Source organism: Vulpes vulpes, chromosome 1, assembly GCF_048418805.1.
Source record: "Vulpes vulpes isolate BD-2025 chromosome 1, VulVul3, whole genome shotgun sequence".
NCBI lineage: Eukaryota > Metazoa > Chordata > Mammalia > Carnivora > Canidae > Vulpes > Vulpes vulpes.
Window position 1 is genome coordinate 45,671,595 of NC_132780.1, and position 16,895 is coordinate 45,688,489.

Below are 16,895 nucleotides of genomic sequence, written 5' to 3' on the forward strand. Positions count from 1 at the left end.
GTCTTCCTGGCATCAAAGCTTTCAGCACCTGAGCAGTAATGTCCTCCAGCCTCCTTCCTTCTTGATGTTTTACACTATAGCCCGTTCTTATAGTAAGTCTACAGCTACCATTGCTTCCAGAAGGTCTCTCTCTCCCCATTCTTTTCTTTCTACTCTGTATGTTCCTAGTCAATCTCCTTTGCTGGTTTGCTGGTTTCTCCTTCTAGACATCCTTTCTAAAAAATGGATAGTCTTTAGCTTTCAGATACTCGTCTTATTCTATATTCTTTCCCTTGGCTGTGCAGTATATTTTCCAAGGTTTATGGAAGTTAAAACCTCATGGGGTCCAAAATCTCCATGGGTGGCCTAAACCTCTTCATTAAGCTTCAAATCCATATTCCCAAGTATAGACTAAACATCCCTACCTCAACATTTCATAGGTATCCCAAATTAAACATGTCCAAAACTTACTACTTCCTGCAAAACACTATATGATTTACTTGGTTAAGTGGTTCCACTTGTACTTGGAGCCCAAAGGGGCCCTGCAAGAAGCTCAGACACACAGCTAGACAGGCCATGTAGAGAAGCTCTGAAACCACATGCAGAGGCAGGAGGGCCCCAAGCCCTACCTTCCAGCCATCTCCATCAAGGTTCCAGGAATATGAATGAAAACATATTGGACCCTCTGCCCCCCACCCAGAATAGATCAACCACCAGCTGCATACCACTGAGAGTTAACACCATGTCAAACAGAAGAATCACTTTGCTGAGCCCTACTCAAATATCTGACCCAAACAATCCTAGAATATGATAAAATTGTGTTCATCTAAGTCCCTGAGTGTTTGAGGAAACCTGTTACACAGCAATAGATAACCAGAACTCTTAGTCCTTATTATGAAATGAATGGTTGCTCCCTAACCCCCACCAAATTCACATGTTGAAGACCTGACCCCCAATGTGATAGCATTTGGAAGTGGGACCTTTGAAGGTAATAACATTTAGAAGTCATGAGGGTGGAACCCTTGATAGAATTAGTGCCCTTATAAGATTAGTAAGAAAATCCAAAGCACCTACATCCTCTCTCTCTCTCTCTCTCCCCACCCTGTGTGGACACAGGGAGAAGGCAGCCCTCTGCAAGCCAGGAAGAGAGTTTTCACTAGGAACCAAATTTGTCAGCATCTTGAACTTGAACTTCTCAGCCTTTAGAACTGTGAGGATTAAATGTCCTGCATAAGCAGGTGTTTTCTTATAGCATCCCAAGCTGACTAAGACACTCCTCATTATTACTCTCCATGGATATAACACAATTACAATTGAACTTGTAAAAGACATTTGCTTGAGCATGCATGTAAAAGAAAAGTCTGGTCCAATTGCCAATCTTTACTTCTACTGCTTTTATTTCTCCAAGTTTTATACATCATCTTTACAGTCTAGTCTTCCTCTCAGCTTGACTTAAAAACTGTCTCTAGAGCTATTTGAAACTTCCAAACCTGCTGGTCTCCCATCAGCTCTGATGTTCTTGCCTGCTGGAAGCCTCTGGTGAGTGCTTCTCTGTCTACTGTTGGAACTTAAACCTTACCAACCTAATTAATTCCTGCCCTCATCTGAACCAAGCCCAGGAGGCTTCCCACCACCAAGGAGGAAGACTATCTTACCCTGAATATCTTCCTGTTTTTCCCCCAACTCAATAAGGATAAAATGGCATTTTCGCCATGTTTATTCCTATGTCTGCCTATTGGCCCAAACAAGATAACCAGTTCATGTACTTGCTCCTTCCTCCACTAAAATTTGGACATCCCAGTTACCTATGACTTATAGATTACAACCTGTCGTTATCAGGCATCCCCATACCTTCCTAGGAGAGGACATCAGGTGTAGACAGATTCAATTATGAGCAACCATTTTAGTTCTGCTCTCTGCCAAAGACTATGACAATTTCCACAAATCTGTCAAGTTAATACCTTGGGCCACAATTGAACCATTAGACAAAATATCCAATTTTCAAGCTGTTAAGATACTGCTCTGCTCCTTGTAATTTGAGTACTCTGAGGCTTTTCCCATAAAGCCAAGTTATTTGTCCATACCTCCTCCCCAAATAGGCATCCAAGTAGTCTTGATTTTTAATACCCCTGAGACATTAAAAACAAAAGTAGACTCATTAAGCAGACAAATTCATGACCAGTGACCTAAAGCAGCAGTACAATTCTTCTCTTCACTGCAGGGCTGCCCTAAATCTAATGTACCACTCTTGATCCTATGTACAAGCATCTGTGAAGCAATTGTCCCCAAGAGCAAGAAGCAGCCTTCCAAAGGCAGGAGCAGCTGGTGGGACATAATGCTGTCTGGCTTCCTGGCATGAGCCCCAGAGTGAAACCTAAAATCATTGGGATTTTTTTTTTCATTCTATTCCATGTCCTCCTCAAAGGTACCTTTAGAAAATGCAAACTGCTCTAACATAGAAAAGGTCTTTTCCCATTATTAATAAAACTCATTGATAGGTTCACTAGTTCTTTCTGGCTACCAACATAGAAACCTCAGGGCTGTAATTCTATCCGGGGGAAGAAGGCATCAGGGTTCAGGATGCCCTTGCATTTATGACTTTCCAGGTCATCCTATCGAAAGTGTAGCCAGTGGCCACATGACATACACTGCCCAAACACAAGAGTGTTGGAGGAGATTGCCACAGAGATGTTGATTTCCAAAGTGAATTTGTTGTCTTAGGGTATGAGCCAGAATGATCCTTAAGTGAGAAAGCTCAATGATACTGATGTAGTCAATGATACTGATGTAGGTCCTTGAGTAAGAAAAGTCAATAATACTGATGATCCCTTAGAAATAGGGAAGTTAAAATCAAAAGCACTGAGTCCAATCTTCCTGCAGACTGTAAACCAACACCCACAACTTAGTCCCAGTATAATTCCTCCTCTGACTGGACTAGTTGGAAGGACAGGGAAGGGAGTACTTCCTGCCTTCTCAGGCCCTGGGAGTGACTTCTCTCTAGCTGGATTTGGGAAATGGGGAAAGGCAGAAAGAGGGAAAAGCCAGGACAATGGACAGCCTAAACCATAGTTATAGAAAACAGAATTACAAGAGGCACCTGGCTGGCTCAGTCAGAAGAGCATGGGCCTCTTGACCTCAGGGTTGTGAATTCAAGCCCCATGTTGGGTATAGAGATTACTAAAATAATAATAGTAACAAAACAAAGTAAGAAAACTGAATTATGAAACCCAGTTCGTTATTTCCAAAATTCATATTCCCAAAGAGAAGCTACTCAAACACCTGAGAAGCAGTGGAGAGAATACATTACATTTAAGAAAAAATACCTTCTCCTTTTAGAATTGTTCCTTCAAAGACTTCTAAGCTTATAGTCCCAGTTTTCTCTTTCAGTAAAATGAGAGGGACACCAGCCATCCTTCCCCTAATCTCAGGCACTAAAATGATATGAGTTCTTCAGAAGAATATGGTAGAAACTCGAGGGGATTTTTACTGACTGGTATTCAATCTGCCCCTCCCTACATCAAAACTAATGGAAATTCTGAGCCCTTGCCATTAAAATAGCAAAAGATAGTCATCATTTACTAACTCAGTCTTCATCACTCTCAGAGCATATGGGGCATGAGACATCTTGTCAAACATATGGTGTTCCAAATGTAATAGTGCTAAATATTTAATATTCCCAATGGTTTACTGTAAATCAAGTTGTGAAGAGTTGTAGGCAAACCACCAACTCCCACACCAAAGGTAAGTTCCACTTCAGTTTTTCTAACTAACTTGATTTTCTCTGTTGATTAGCTTTCTATCCAAATAATTCATCAGTTTTATTTTCCATTGAGAAAAAGTATGAGACCTGGTAAAACCACCAATGCTGATCAATTGATCTCTGCTTAAAACTCCCTATCAGCATGTGTGTGTGCTTCTGGGCCCATTTTTCTAATTACTCAAGGCTCACACTTGTCTACCCAAAGATCATAATAATGGCCATCCTGCCTTTAAAAGAAGTTCTGAACATTTCTAGATTTTAGAGTTCCTAACCATGTTGTATTTCCTCATATGAATGCCTCACTATGCCAAGCCAATGCACAATAATTATAAGAATCACAACAAAAATAGCATATACCATGTACTCAATATATACCATTTGTTAAACATTTGCATACTTTATCTTGAATTCCTATACCAACCCTACCGGTAGGTACTGTTATCTGTTTTAACCATCAGGACAGGGACTCGAAAAGGCTCAATAACTTGGTCAAGACCATACAGTTTATCCTTCAGGAGGGGTGGGATTTAAGGCATATCTTTCTGAGTACAAAGTCCATGTGGTTTCATGTAGCAACTATTCTGCAACCCAAGTGAAAGCTATACTCATACTGAATCCTCAAAATCAAAAGCCTCTAAAGGCTATGATGCAGGGGGAAAAAATGACGATTCAAGCAGCCCTGTAGGCAATTTAATGGATACATCAGATAAGACAGTTTTGTTTTGAGTGCAGCCCACATTTTTTCCACTAATCTACTACCCAAATCTGGACACTAAACATTAAGCTAAACCAAGTCAAAATACAAAGAACAATGAAGCACATCAACCTAAACACTTCTTTTTAACTTTAAAAAATAATTTTAGACATATTTTATTTTAGACAATTTTAGCACCCTCTTCCCCTAATGTTAGCATAATACATAACCAGACTACAATTATCAAAATTAAGAAACTACTACTAACACAATGCTAGTAACTGAACTACAGACTTAATTTGGAGTTCACGAATTTTCCCATGCCAGATTTTTCTCTGTTCCAGGATCCAATCCAGAATCCCACATGGCCTTAGTTGATCTGTCTCTCTAATCTATGAGAGTTCCATAGTCTTTCATTACCTCAATACTTTTGAAGAATATAGGTAAGTTGCTTTGGAGAATGTCTCTAGCTTCAGACTTTCCTATTTTTCCTCAAGATTTGAATGAAATTATGCATTATTGGGGAGTATACCACAGGGACGATGTGCCCTCCTCAATGAAGGATAATCAGGGGATATGTGACATTGGAATGTCTTCTCACTGGTGATGTTAACCTTGATGGCTTGGTTAAAGTGGTGCCTACCAGGTTTCTCCACTATAAAGTTAGGCTTTCTCCCTTTATAATTAAAAGATATCTGGAGGAGGGTGATGGGGAGAGGTACTTTGAGACTATACAGATATGTCGTTTCTCCTCAAACTTATGCCCACTGATTTTAGCATTCATCAAATGAATCTTGCACACAACTATCATTGTGATATTCCCTCAACCCTTCCACACTTATTAATTGGAATTCATTTGTAAGGAAGAGCTATCTCTTCTCCCCCTTTTATTTATTTATTCAACTACTTATATCAGTATGACCCATGAGTATTTTACTTTATAGATTATAATACAATAGTATTGTTATTTATTTTTGTCACTCTAACTTTCCAGTTTCAGCTACTGGCAGTTCATTCAGGTTAGTTCTGTGACTTTCTAGTGACCTTTTATTTTTGAGCAGTTTCTTACTTTCTGGCACCACAACATGCTCCAGGCTTATCTTGTGATTTCCCTGCCTCTGCCCTAGAATCAGACATTTTTTCAAGCAGCCTTTGTTCCTTTTATTAGAAAATGATATTTAGAAACCAAATCTAGGGGGTTGGTGTGCTCATTGCTACTGTGGTGTCATTGCTTCTAGGCCATCTCAGAAACCAGAACTTGGCACAGCATACATATGCGTACTAGCCCACATGCACACATGCACATCTATATTTCTGTATCTATGTACATATTTTTTAAAAACCATGAGTTCATACCAACATCTGATTCCAATTCTAAAGATTTCTCTTAATAGTTTATCCAGTATCTCCCTGATGACTCAAGAAATAAGAAAACAACTCTTGCATTTAAGTGGTTTCCAGATATTATCTATGCTAAGAGTCAGCAAATTATGGCTAATTGCCTATTTATAAAATACTTTTATTGGAAAGAAGTTTTATTAGAACACAGTTATATCCATTAATTTAGGTATTGTCTATGGCTGCTTTCCACTAGAATAAAATAATTGAAAAATTATTACAGCAGTGGTATGCATCACAAAAATGAAAACATTTTCTATCTGGTCCTTCACAGAAAAGGTCTACAAATCCCTGGTCTAGGTTATGTTTCAGATTTTCACTTGGGAGATAATTAGAAAGAGGGTGGGTCCAAATACCATCCTTCCACCATTAATTACTAGCCCTGTAGCCTTAGACACGCCACTGACTCTCTGCACCTCAGTTTTCCCCTTCCTTACAGTGTTGTAGGGAAGACTAGAGACCATGACAGTAAAATTCCTGGCATATGACAGATGCTCAACTAATAGTAGCTAGAATTACTTCCACAGGCTGCTTGTTTAGAGTTTAGGATGGAATTTTGCACAAAAAGAATCTATATTCAGTGGTTAGAAAACTAATATAGTCCACAGAGTCTGTTTGCCCTGCAGGGGTTTGAACCATAATCCTAAACTAAATACTTACTCCATTACTTACGAACCTTGGGCAAGTAACAATATCTTTGAATCTGTTTCTCTCTCCATAAAAGGATAATATCTTCATAAGCCACAAAAAACTATGTCTATGAGTATCTTTATGCCATGATCCCCAATACCAGCCTGAAGACCAAAGCTGGGATGGCTATGTCAAAAGTAGAATCAGGGACACTTGGGTGGCTCAGTGGTTGGGCACCTGCCTTCAGCTCAGGTCATGATCCCGGGATCTGGGATCGAGTCTCACAGCAGGCTCCTTGCAGGGAGCCTGCTTCTCCTTTGCCTGTATCTATGCTTCTCTCTCTCAGTCTGTGTCTCTCATGAATAAATGGATAAAATCTTTAAAAAAAAAAAAAAGTAGAATCAGTATGTGCTAAAATACATGTTCTTGGTCCTAGCCCCAAGGATTCTGATACAGGAGGTCCAGAATAGGGTCCACACTCAGCATTATTAGTAAAACCCTAAGGTGATTTTGTTGCAGAGCCAGGTCTGGGAACCAATGTTAACAGTAGGAAATGCCACATGTATCCCCTCTGTGACCTCACATCAGCCCTACATCCTCACTAGTATCCTGCTACCTCTCTCTCATTTGGGTAAATGTTTGACCCACTAGAGAGTTCCTGCAAGTGCTATAGGAAAGCAAAATCTCTTTCTGAGCCACTGCATTGTATATGTTTATAGAAGATTAGGTCTTACTGGACTCTCAAAGCTAAGTATGATTCTCCACATTTCAGAACAAAATCTAATCTATTCCTTAAACAGCCTGTTCCTTTACAAAAATACACTCTGTAAGCTTCTCCTCATTGTATTGGGTCAGTAAATATGAAACTAAGAACCAAGTGGGACTGTGGAAAGGGAAGAGAGGAGAGAAAGATGACCAGGAACACCCACAGGAGGACCAAATTAAAGAAGACAGAGTGGACCTGTCTCCGCCCCCCACCCCACGACCCCAAGCCACCTATAGCTAGACCCTTTCACACACACTGACTTGCTTGGCAGTGGGGAAGGGTAAGAAGCAGAGATAAAAGAAGGTATAGGGCCTCCTAATCCATATCTAGGAACCACAGAAGGGTTGCAGAAATGGGAAACCTCAGGTGGTGGGAACTGGGATGGATATTCCTGGGACCTTTTGGATGTGAGGGACATATATCACTGAATCCAACATATGTCACAAACATATATATGCTGGTACAGTACCCAACTCAAAAAGTAAGACTCCCCTGCTCACTCTAACAAAAATTAACAGATAGCAACAAGGGCAGATATACCCAGGAACAAGGATATAATGAGGGCTGTTAAAATTACTGGGTTTCAAAGAGTAGCTTTGAAACTATCATGATTGCTCTGAAAGGAACTTCTTTGGTCACCCACAGTGTGAGTCACTCCCCCAAATGGGTCCAGACAGAGGTTGGCTCTTACCCGTTGCTTCTCTGGGTCCACAAAACGAATGCCAAAATAGTCCTTCTCCAGCAAGCTGTAGTAATTGCAGATGTGGTCAATAAGAAACTGCCCTTTGGTCTCCCTCTGCAAAAAAAGCACATTTAAGTTTCAGCCAGAGCTCACCTTGTACATTCACGTCTAAAATGTGCCTCATTTACCCCATAGGTCTGCAATTAGAGAAATGGATTATCCCACTCCAGTCCCTGAAGCAGGGGCTACTACACTCTTAACTATAATCCACAGTGAGCAATATATTTTTACACTGTGGACCATTACACACACACACACACACACACACACACACACACACACATGCACGCACAAAACCAAAAGAATGCTAAAAAGAGAGCCAAAGAGACACCAAACCACACCCTCCACAGATGCAATGTACTCTAATATGTTCTATTTTATTCTGCTATGGGCCATTTAATTTATTTAAACCTGTTTATGACTCTGAACACCAACTTAACAACTCAGTACCTAGAGGAGACCCACAGTTCACAAACCCACATATAATTCCACATATAGTACACCTGAGTATTTGTCATAATTGCACAGTAGGTATTCATTCATTTAGTTTTCATAACAATCCTAAAGAAATAGATGCACTGAGAGGTTCGGTGGCCTGCCCAAAGTCACACAACCTGTACAGAGCAAGGTAGGATTTGACCCAGGCCACCTGGCTATAGAATCTGGGTTCCTACCACAACACTTTGTCTCCACTGCAACTCTGCCAAAAGGCCCAACCTGGATGGCATGAGACTACAGTGAATAGTATTAGATGGAACACCCTGCTTCTCACCAAGAAAGGTAGAAAATCTGCTGTTTTGGGCCTCAAAGCCAGTGCACCACATCCATAAGGAATGTGGTACGTGGCGGGGGTGGGAGGAGGGCAGACTGGGACAGGCCCAGGTGACCTTGGGCAAACCCCCCAGCTGTTTCACATGGGCAAAATGACCCCGTAGATTATTTTTCCTTCTAAAATTCTATAAATGAAAGATTTGTCAGCCGAATCTGATTAAGATGAATACCATTACCAAAAAACCCTGTTAATAGCAAGGACTCTTCCAAGCCCTCATCAGGATATTTGATAAGATTAATTTCTGCTTCCATCAAAGTTGCTGACAGACCCATGGAACGTTTTATGGGTGGAATGTGACCTATAAAAACAAAAGAAGAAATTAGAGACATTAAGTTAGCCACTCTTCCAATCCACTAAAAATAATTTTGGAAGAGGTTTGATCGGTTCATTAGAAACTACTAGCATCAGCTCAAGAAGTTGATGAAAAAGCCAGTCACTGATCTGGGATGTACCACTCTGAATAAAGAACAAGGGCATATAAGCACATATTGTGATACAAAGCCCAGATTCTCCTGAAATCATGTTGAGTTCAATTTGGAATAAACTTTGAGCCTATGCTTCCTTTATAAGAGAAACCATCTGATGTAGCTCAAAAGGGACAAAGCATTAAAATGGAATTTTTTAGATTTCTTTAATTGTTTTTAACCCTGGAAGCTCAAATGGCAAGCTATATCTGATGACAGCTGAATCTACTGCCCAGAATACAATCAATGGATTTAGTTTCTGTTACAGATTTACACTGTAATGCATCCATAGTTAAGAGGCTGTTGAAGAATCAAATCACTGAATATAACATGCGAGTCTGTCATTTTCTGATTGTATTGCCAAGCTCTCTGCATTCAGATTTACTATGGTGGACGGCCCCGACCACATGCGAGATACACAAGATATGTGGGTCAAACCAATGCTTTGTAATGATGTGGGATTGAGCAGAACTTGATTGTGCCTGACAGCTAGCATTTTGCCCTGAGGATCTACTCAAAACACAGCAAAGTTTTTTTAAAATGATTAAACACATCAACCAATACATACTCTCATATTATATAAGACCCTTGAGAAAAGGAAATGCCACTGTAGACATTGTGTTAAGTAGAATACACAAGTGTGGCTGAAACAAAATTGATACCTTACACAAAAGCAGGTGGCTTCCATGCTTCCAAGCCACCAAGCCCCTGTTCCTAAAAGCACTGCCCACAGACCAGCAATACTGCAGAGCAGTAGCCTCAGCATCACCCAGAAGGGAGCTTGTTGCAGACACAGAATCTCAAGCACAGCTCAGACCAACTGAATGTAATGTGCATTTTAGCAATAGCTCCTGGTTATTTACATGTTCATTCATTTTGAGAAGCACTGGTCTAGGGAAATGTCTCCCATGTGTGAGAAGTGCAAAAATTGTACCTGTCTGCAGACTGCACTAGAAAAAAACAAAACAAAAAAACAAAAAACAAAAAACAAAAAACAAAAAACAAAAAAAACAAAGCCCTTTTTCCCCATGGAGAATTGTCTGTTCCTCAACTCACAAAAATGGAACTGTTTTCCATTCTCAGGAATAAAAATTGCCCCTGCATCTACAGGCTGCCAGCCAGCCAGCCTCGTCATCTTAAGATGCTCTTTGTCGCTGATTCATGCCAAGAAAGCCAGCTTACAGCCTCGCATTCTGCTCTGCTCTGCCTGGAAATCTGGACAATGTTCTTTAGGCACTTAACTTCATATTATTATCAGTTCGGTGCATGAAGCACAGTTCTTACACTAAAAAGAAAGACCACCCAGACCCAGTACCAAGGGTCAGAAGAGCTCATTCAGTGCCAGGTGTGTGAACCCAGGTCCAGTTGCCAGTTCCATATATCTCATAGCAGGGGAGGGCCTTGGGATGAACAAGGCCTCCCAACCCCCACTCCTGGAACTCTGTTGAACTGACCCAAATCTTCCATTTGCTTCCTCCTGAGCTTCCTGAGAGTAGAAGCCACTGCTCACCACCCTGCCTGGCACACTGGAAGTTATTGAAGGAATAAATGAGGCATTGCTTTTTCTCATAGAAAACCTGGGATCTAGGAACAGATGGGTAGCCAATGGAAGACACAAACATCCTCGAGGAGATGGAGATCCCACAAACATAGTGGAATTAGCCAGCTGTCACCTAAATCCTTCAAGGTCTATGCAGAGAAGTAGTTATCAAAGATTTCAAGTGCAAGACTTCCATTTTTAATGTCAAAATTTTCATTCTCCCACAAGACAGCAGTTGTACTTTCAATACTGACTGAATGGAAGAGGGGGGATCCAAAAAGCTTATATTAACTCTTCATAGCTATTACCCAAGTTGTGTTTTACCACAACAGTAGCACATAAGAAAAACATTAGGACATAAGTATATGATATGTGCCTTAAGACAGTGCCTTAGGTTTAGACTTTAGATGCTACCTTTAAATGAGGTTATACAGTAGGTCTCAGAAATGCCCTGACATCATTGAAGAAACAATGTATTATTCACCTCACATGTTTAAACTTATGTCCCAGTACTGGTTGTCACCAACTAGAGCACACTATGGATAGATTTACAAATACGGTGCTAAAATACCATGAATAAAATCATAATTTTTTTCAACTGTAGTTTATTTAATGTGTTAAAAAAAAAAAAAAACCACAGGAGAGGGCCGGGTCCTCTCTCTACCTTCTCTGCCCATTTTCTGATAATTCTTGGTGTGTGTGCATATCCCTGAATTTCTTGCAATAATCCCATATTCTCTCAGGGCCTTCTCTCATAGGTTGGAAAGGAATCTAATTTTTGTAATTACAAACTAGCTGTTTTTCAAAAAAACCCACCTCTCATCTCCACCTGAAAGTATGTACTGGGAAAAAAAAAAAACAGGCCACTATGTTAGAGTTCTGTTTCCACCACTCACCAGTCGGCTGACCTAAAGCAAGTCATGAAATCTGAGAGAAATAATGGTAACTTTCAGAGTAACCTATTCGGGTAGATTTGAGACTCATTCATATATTTGTTAAATATCTATTTTTGCAAGACATTGGGATGGGCATTTGAGATAATGAATGAAACACAATTTTTAATCTCACAGGTCTTAAAGCTCTAGTTTGTATAATATGAAAGCATTTTGCAAATGGCAAAGCACATACCATGGTAAAAGGTCATTAACAATAATATTCAGAATAATCTGAATCTTAAATCTTTGTATCCAATTTCATAGATCCTTTTAGATACAAGGAAGGTAAGAGGAACAGTCTTTTCCTCCCAGGCCTGGCCTCTGGGGAAGGAAAACTGAACAAAGAAACTAAGAACTCAATTCTGTTGCTTAACTCCTCTTGCAACTAATTGCTGATGATGCATTTACTTCAACTCTAGTTCTACTGAAGTAAAAACAACAAAATGTTTGTGCTTAAAGAAGAAGAGCAAGAAAAGAAGAAGAAGAGCAAGAGAACTCAGTTGGCTAAATCAGCTATGGCTTGTCTTCAGTGAAAAAGCATGGCAGATTTCAATCCCTACTTCCTCAATCTCTAAACCAAGACATTTCACTACCTTTTAGATACTGGTTAAGTGAGAAGAGTACCAATCCCAAACTACTTAATGTATTGCTATAACTCAGGGTTTAGAGTTTGAATAGGTACCTTCAGGAATAAAAGTATAAACCTCATGATAGGTACTATTCATTGAACACTTATCATACACCAAGAATTGTGTTACATACTTTGTATTTAATATCCTGACAACCCACTGATGTAGCTAACATTCTCCCCATGTTATAGACATGATGCTCACTTTAACTGTGAACTTTCAGGACTGCCAGCAAAATTCCTTATTGTTTCAACTAGTAAAAATTGGGTTTTCTGCTTACTGCACCCAAAATTTTCACTCAATAGGGCCAGCAGGAAACACTATCACAGAGATTATCAACTAATGAACCAAGCAGCTGAGTCCATCTACCGTGTCCTATTTGTCCAACATAGTATTTTTGTATCTCCAAAATGAGAACCTGCTCAGAATATCTGGATCCTGGCTGCTTTTGAAAAGCTGGAGGATCTAGAAGCTGGACCATAAAGGTCTGCTGGAGCTCAGTTCCAGATCCCCTTTCCATGCGGAATGAACGTTGCAGTTTACCACACTCCCACCTGCCCTAGGGTCTTCCACATCTTCCATTTCTCACATTTCCCTGACCCTTAGAAAAATTTGAGTTTACAACCCTGATCTGAGGCAAATTAGAGGCTTTCAAAGTGTTCCTTAGGTCTTCCTTGAAAGTACTTAGGAGCATCCTCACAGCCAGAAAAGGTCCTCAGTGGATGCAGCTTGAGCTGCTCCCTAAGGCTGCGTAGCCACTGAAGTCCTAGGACCCTTCAGCAGGGAAGAAGGGTCCAATACAGACCAGAGACTTTAGGGAGGAGCACAGGTATGAGGGGAGTAGGCAACGACTACAAGAATCTGAAACACAAATCTAGGACACTGGGAATAGTTCACTCTGGGGCAGGAACTAAACCTCTCCAGGAATCCTCTATGACAAACACAAGTGGGACTACCAGACCTTGTCTGCTAGTAATTAAGGCCTTGAGACTTTTGTTCAAAGGGCTCTGTTGCTCAGAATCCTATGTTCACATGAGTTGCTCCTTTTGAAAGGGGCAGCCTGTACAGATACACATTTGGGGGAAGAACAGAATTATCAGTCTCTGCTGATTCTTCTACAGGAAAGGAAGAATTCAATTCCCATCTGGATATCTAGAAACTCCAAAGGGGCTTCTAGACAACTATAAGGCCCTGAACAGTAAACTGAATGCCATCAGGGGTAGGTGTTCTCCCTAGAAGTTGCATTTCTTTTGTGAATTAAGGTCCTCAATCCATTGATTTTCACAGAGAGATAAATAGTAGTTTATCAGAGAAACTGGTAAACTAAATAGTTCTGCTTCTATAGTGTAGGATAAGCATTAGTTAATTTAAGAAGTATTGTGACTTGAAGTGCCTGGGTGGCTCAGTCAGTTGGGCATCTGACTCAGTTTTGGCTCAAGTCATGATCTCGGGGTCATGGGATCAAGCCCCCATCAGGCCATGAACTCAGTGCAGACCCTGCTTGCCCCTCTCCCCCTGCTCCTTCTCTCTCTCTCTCTCAAAAAAAATTAAATAAATAAATAAATAAATATATATATATATATATATATATATATTTTTTTTTATGATAGTTACAGAGAGAGAGAGAGCGGCAGAGACACAGGCGGAGGAAGAAGCAGGCTCCATGCACCGGGAGCCCGATGTGGGATTCGATCCCGGGTCTCCAGGATCGCGCCCTAGGCCAAAGGCAGGCGCCAAACCGCTGCGCCACCCAGGGATCCCTTTTTTTAAAAAAGAAATATTGTGGCTTGATTGAACCTTTTTATAAGCACTGTTTATTTCTCTGCTAAAAAACTTCAAGCATATTTGCATAAATGTGTACATTTTGTTATGGTAGGCACCATGGATTTAACCAAAACAGAGCTTTTCTTTAGAAAGAAATCCACTTTTATAATTGGATTTTAAGTAGTAAGTATTACTTTGTTAATTGTTCCTTCCCATTGTAGACATTACTGGTATTTGATATCTGGCTGGGACATTCATTCAGAAAATGGCAGTAGCCCAAGACAGTGAGGAGAGAAGTAATATTAAAGCTGTTTAAATAGGAGGAAATGTAAAGAAAGAACAGAGGGGACCCTCATGGTTGAACCTGTGACTCTCATACAGATTAAAAATTAGTTTTGAAAAAAAAATAAAAATAAAAAAAATAAAAAATAAAAGTTAGTTTTGATTTGATGGGGAAAAGAGTCTCTTCAATAAATGGTGCTGGGGCAGCCCCCGTGGCCCAACGGTTTAGCACTGCCTTCAGCCCAGGGTGTGATGCTAGAGATCTGGGATCGAATCCCACATCGGGCTCCCGGCATGGAGCCTGCTTCTCCCTCTGCCTGTGTCTCTGCCTCTCACTCTCTCTGTGATTGTCATTAATAAATAAATAAAATAATAAATAAATAAATAAATAAATAAATAGTGCTGGTAAAAGTGGACAGCTACATGCAGAAGAATGAAACTGAGCCACTTCCTTTCACCATACACAAAATAAACTCAAAATGGCCTGAAGACCTAAATGTGAGACCCGAAACCATAAAGCTCCCAGAAGAAAATAGAGGCAATAATCTCTTTAAGAATGGCCATAGCAACATTTTTCTAGATAGGTCTCTTAAGGCAAAGGAAACAAAAACAAAAATAAACTATTTGGGCTACACCAAAATAAAAAGCTTTTACACAATGAGGAAAACCATCAATCAAAGGCAACCAACCAAACATGAGAAGATACTTATTTGTACATTATATATCTAATAAGGGGCTAACATCCAAACTATATGAAGAACTATGACTCATCACCAAAATAACCCCAAATAATCAAATTTTAAAATGAGTAGAGGAGGGGCACCTGGGTGGCTCAATCATTTAAGCATTTGTCTTTAGCTCAGGTCACGATGCTGGGGTCCTGGGATTGAGCCCCATATTAGGCTCCCTGTATGGCAGGGAGCCTGCTTCTCCCTCTCCCTCTGCCCCCCCCACACATACTTCTCTCTCTCTCTTTCCCTCTCACTCCATCTCTCTAATAAATAAATAAAATCTTTTTTTTTAAATGAGCAGAGGACCTGAATAAACATTTTTCCAAAGACTTAGAACAAGCTGTGTGGTCAACACACACATGAAAAGATGCTCATCATTCATTATCAGGAAAATGCAAACAATGGAATATACTCAGCCATTAGAAATGACAAATACCCACCATTTGCTTCGATGTGGATGGAACTGGAGGGTATGATGCTGAGTGAAGTCAATCAGAGAAGGACAATCATTATATGGTTTCACTCATACGGGGAATATAAAAAATAGTGAAAGGGATTATAGGGGAAAGGAGAGAAAATGAGTGAAAATATCATTAAGGATGACAAAATACGAGAGACACCTAACTCTGGGAAACGAACAAGGGGTAGTGGAAAGGGAGGTGGGCGGGGGCTTGGGGTGACTGGGTGATGGGCACTGAGGGGGGCACTTGGCAGGATGAACGCTGGGTGTTATGCTCTATGTTGGCAAATCAAACTCCAATAAAAAATATATTAAAAAAGAAAAATGCAAATCAAATCCACAATGAGAAAACACCCCACACCTGTCAGAATGGCTAGAATCAAAAAGAAATAACAAGTGTTGGTGAGGATGTGGGGAAAGAGGAACTCTGGTGCACTGTTGGTGGGAATGTAAATTGGTAGAGCTATGGTGGAAAACCATATGAAGTGTCCTCAAAAAATTAAAAATAAAAATACCATATGACCCAGTAATCCCACTACAGGGTGTTTACCCAAAGAAAATTAAAACCCTAAATCAAGAGGACACAAGTATCCCTCTATTTATTACAGCATTATTTACAATACCAAGATATGGAAGAAACCCAAGTGTCTAGCAATAAATGAATGGATAAAGATGTCAAACACACACACACTAGCCATAAAAAATGAGATCTTGCCGTCCACAATGACATGGATGGACCTAGAATGTATTATGCTAAATGAAATAAGGTGAATTAAGTCAGAAAACTATCATGATTTCATTTATATGCAGAATCTAAAAAACAAGACATAAATAAAAAGAAGAAACAGACCCATAAATCATAAATACAGAGAACTGATGGTTCCCAGAGGGGAAGGGTAGGTGGGCAAAATAGGTGAAGGGAGTGGAAGACACAAGTTTTCAGCCTTGAAATGAGTAAGTTACAGTAATAAATGGTAGAGCATAGGGAATACAGTCAATGGTATTTTAGTAGTGTTATACGGTGACAGATGGTAGCTACACTTGTGGTGAGCATAGCATAATGTATAAGCTTGTTGAATCACTATGGTATACACTTGAAACTGTACTATTGTGTGTCAATATGTGATATTGTATGTCAACTATATTTAAATTTTAAAAGTTGCTTTGATTTTTATTATTCAAGTATCATCTTCAGATGTATAAAAGATAAAGCCAAGGTTTCAGGAAGCTGAAGTACCTAATTCTGAATATATATCTTCTATATAGTAATTGTATATTGTGGCTAAGAT

The 16,895-nt window shown here is 40.0% G+C and overlaps 1 protein-coding gene across 3 annotated transcripts in view; it reads right to left on the minus strand.

Moving 5' to 3' along the window:
- FRMD3 (FERM domain containing 3) overlaps positions 1–16,895 on the minus strand; it is a 294,465-nt gene that overhangs the window by 145,183 nt on the left and 132,387 nt on the right. For all 3 annotated transcript variants that reach the window (XM_025988266.2, XM_025988264.2, XM_072762990.1), the window contains exon 2: positions 7,919–8,023. In XM_025988266.2, coding sequence (XP_025844051.1) covers positions 7,919–8,023 — 105 coding nt within the window. The remainder of the gene's footprint in view (positions 1–7,918; positions 8,024–16,895) is intronic.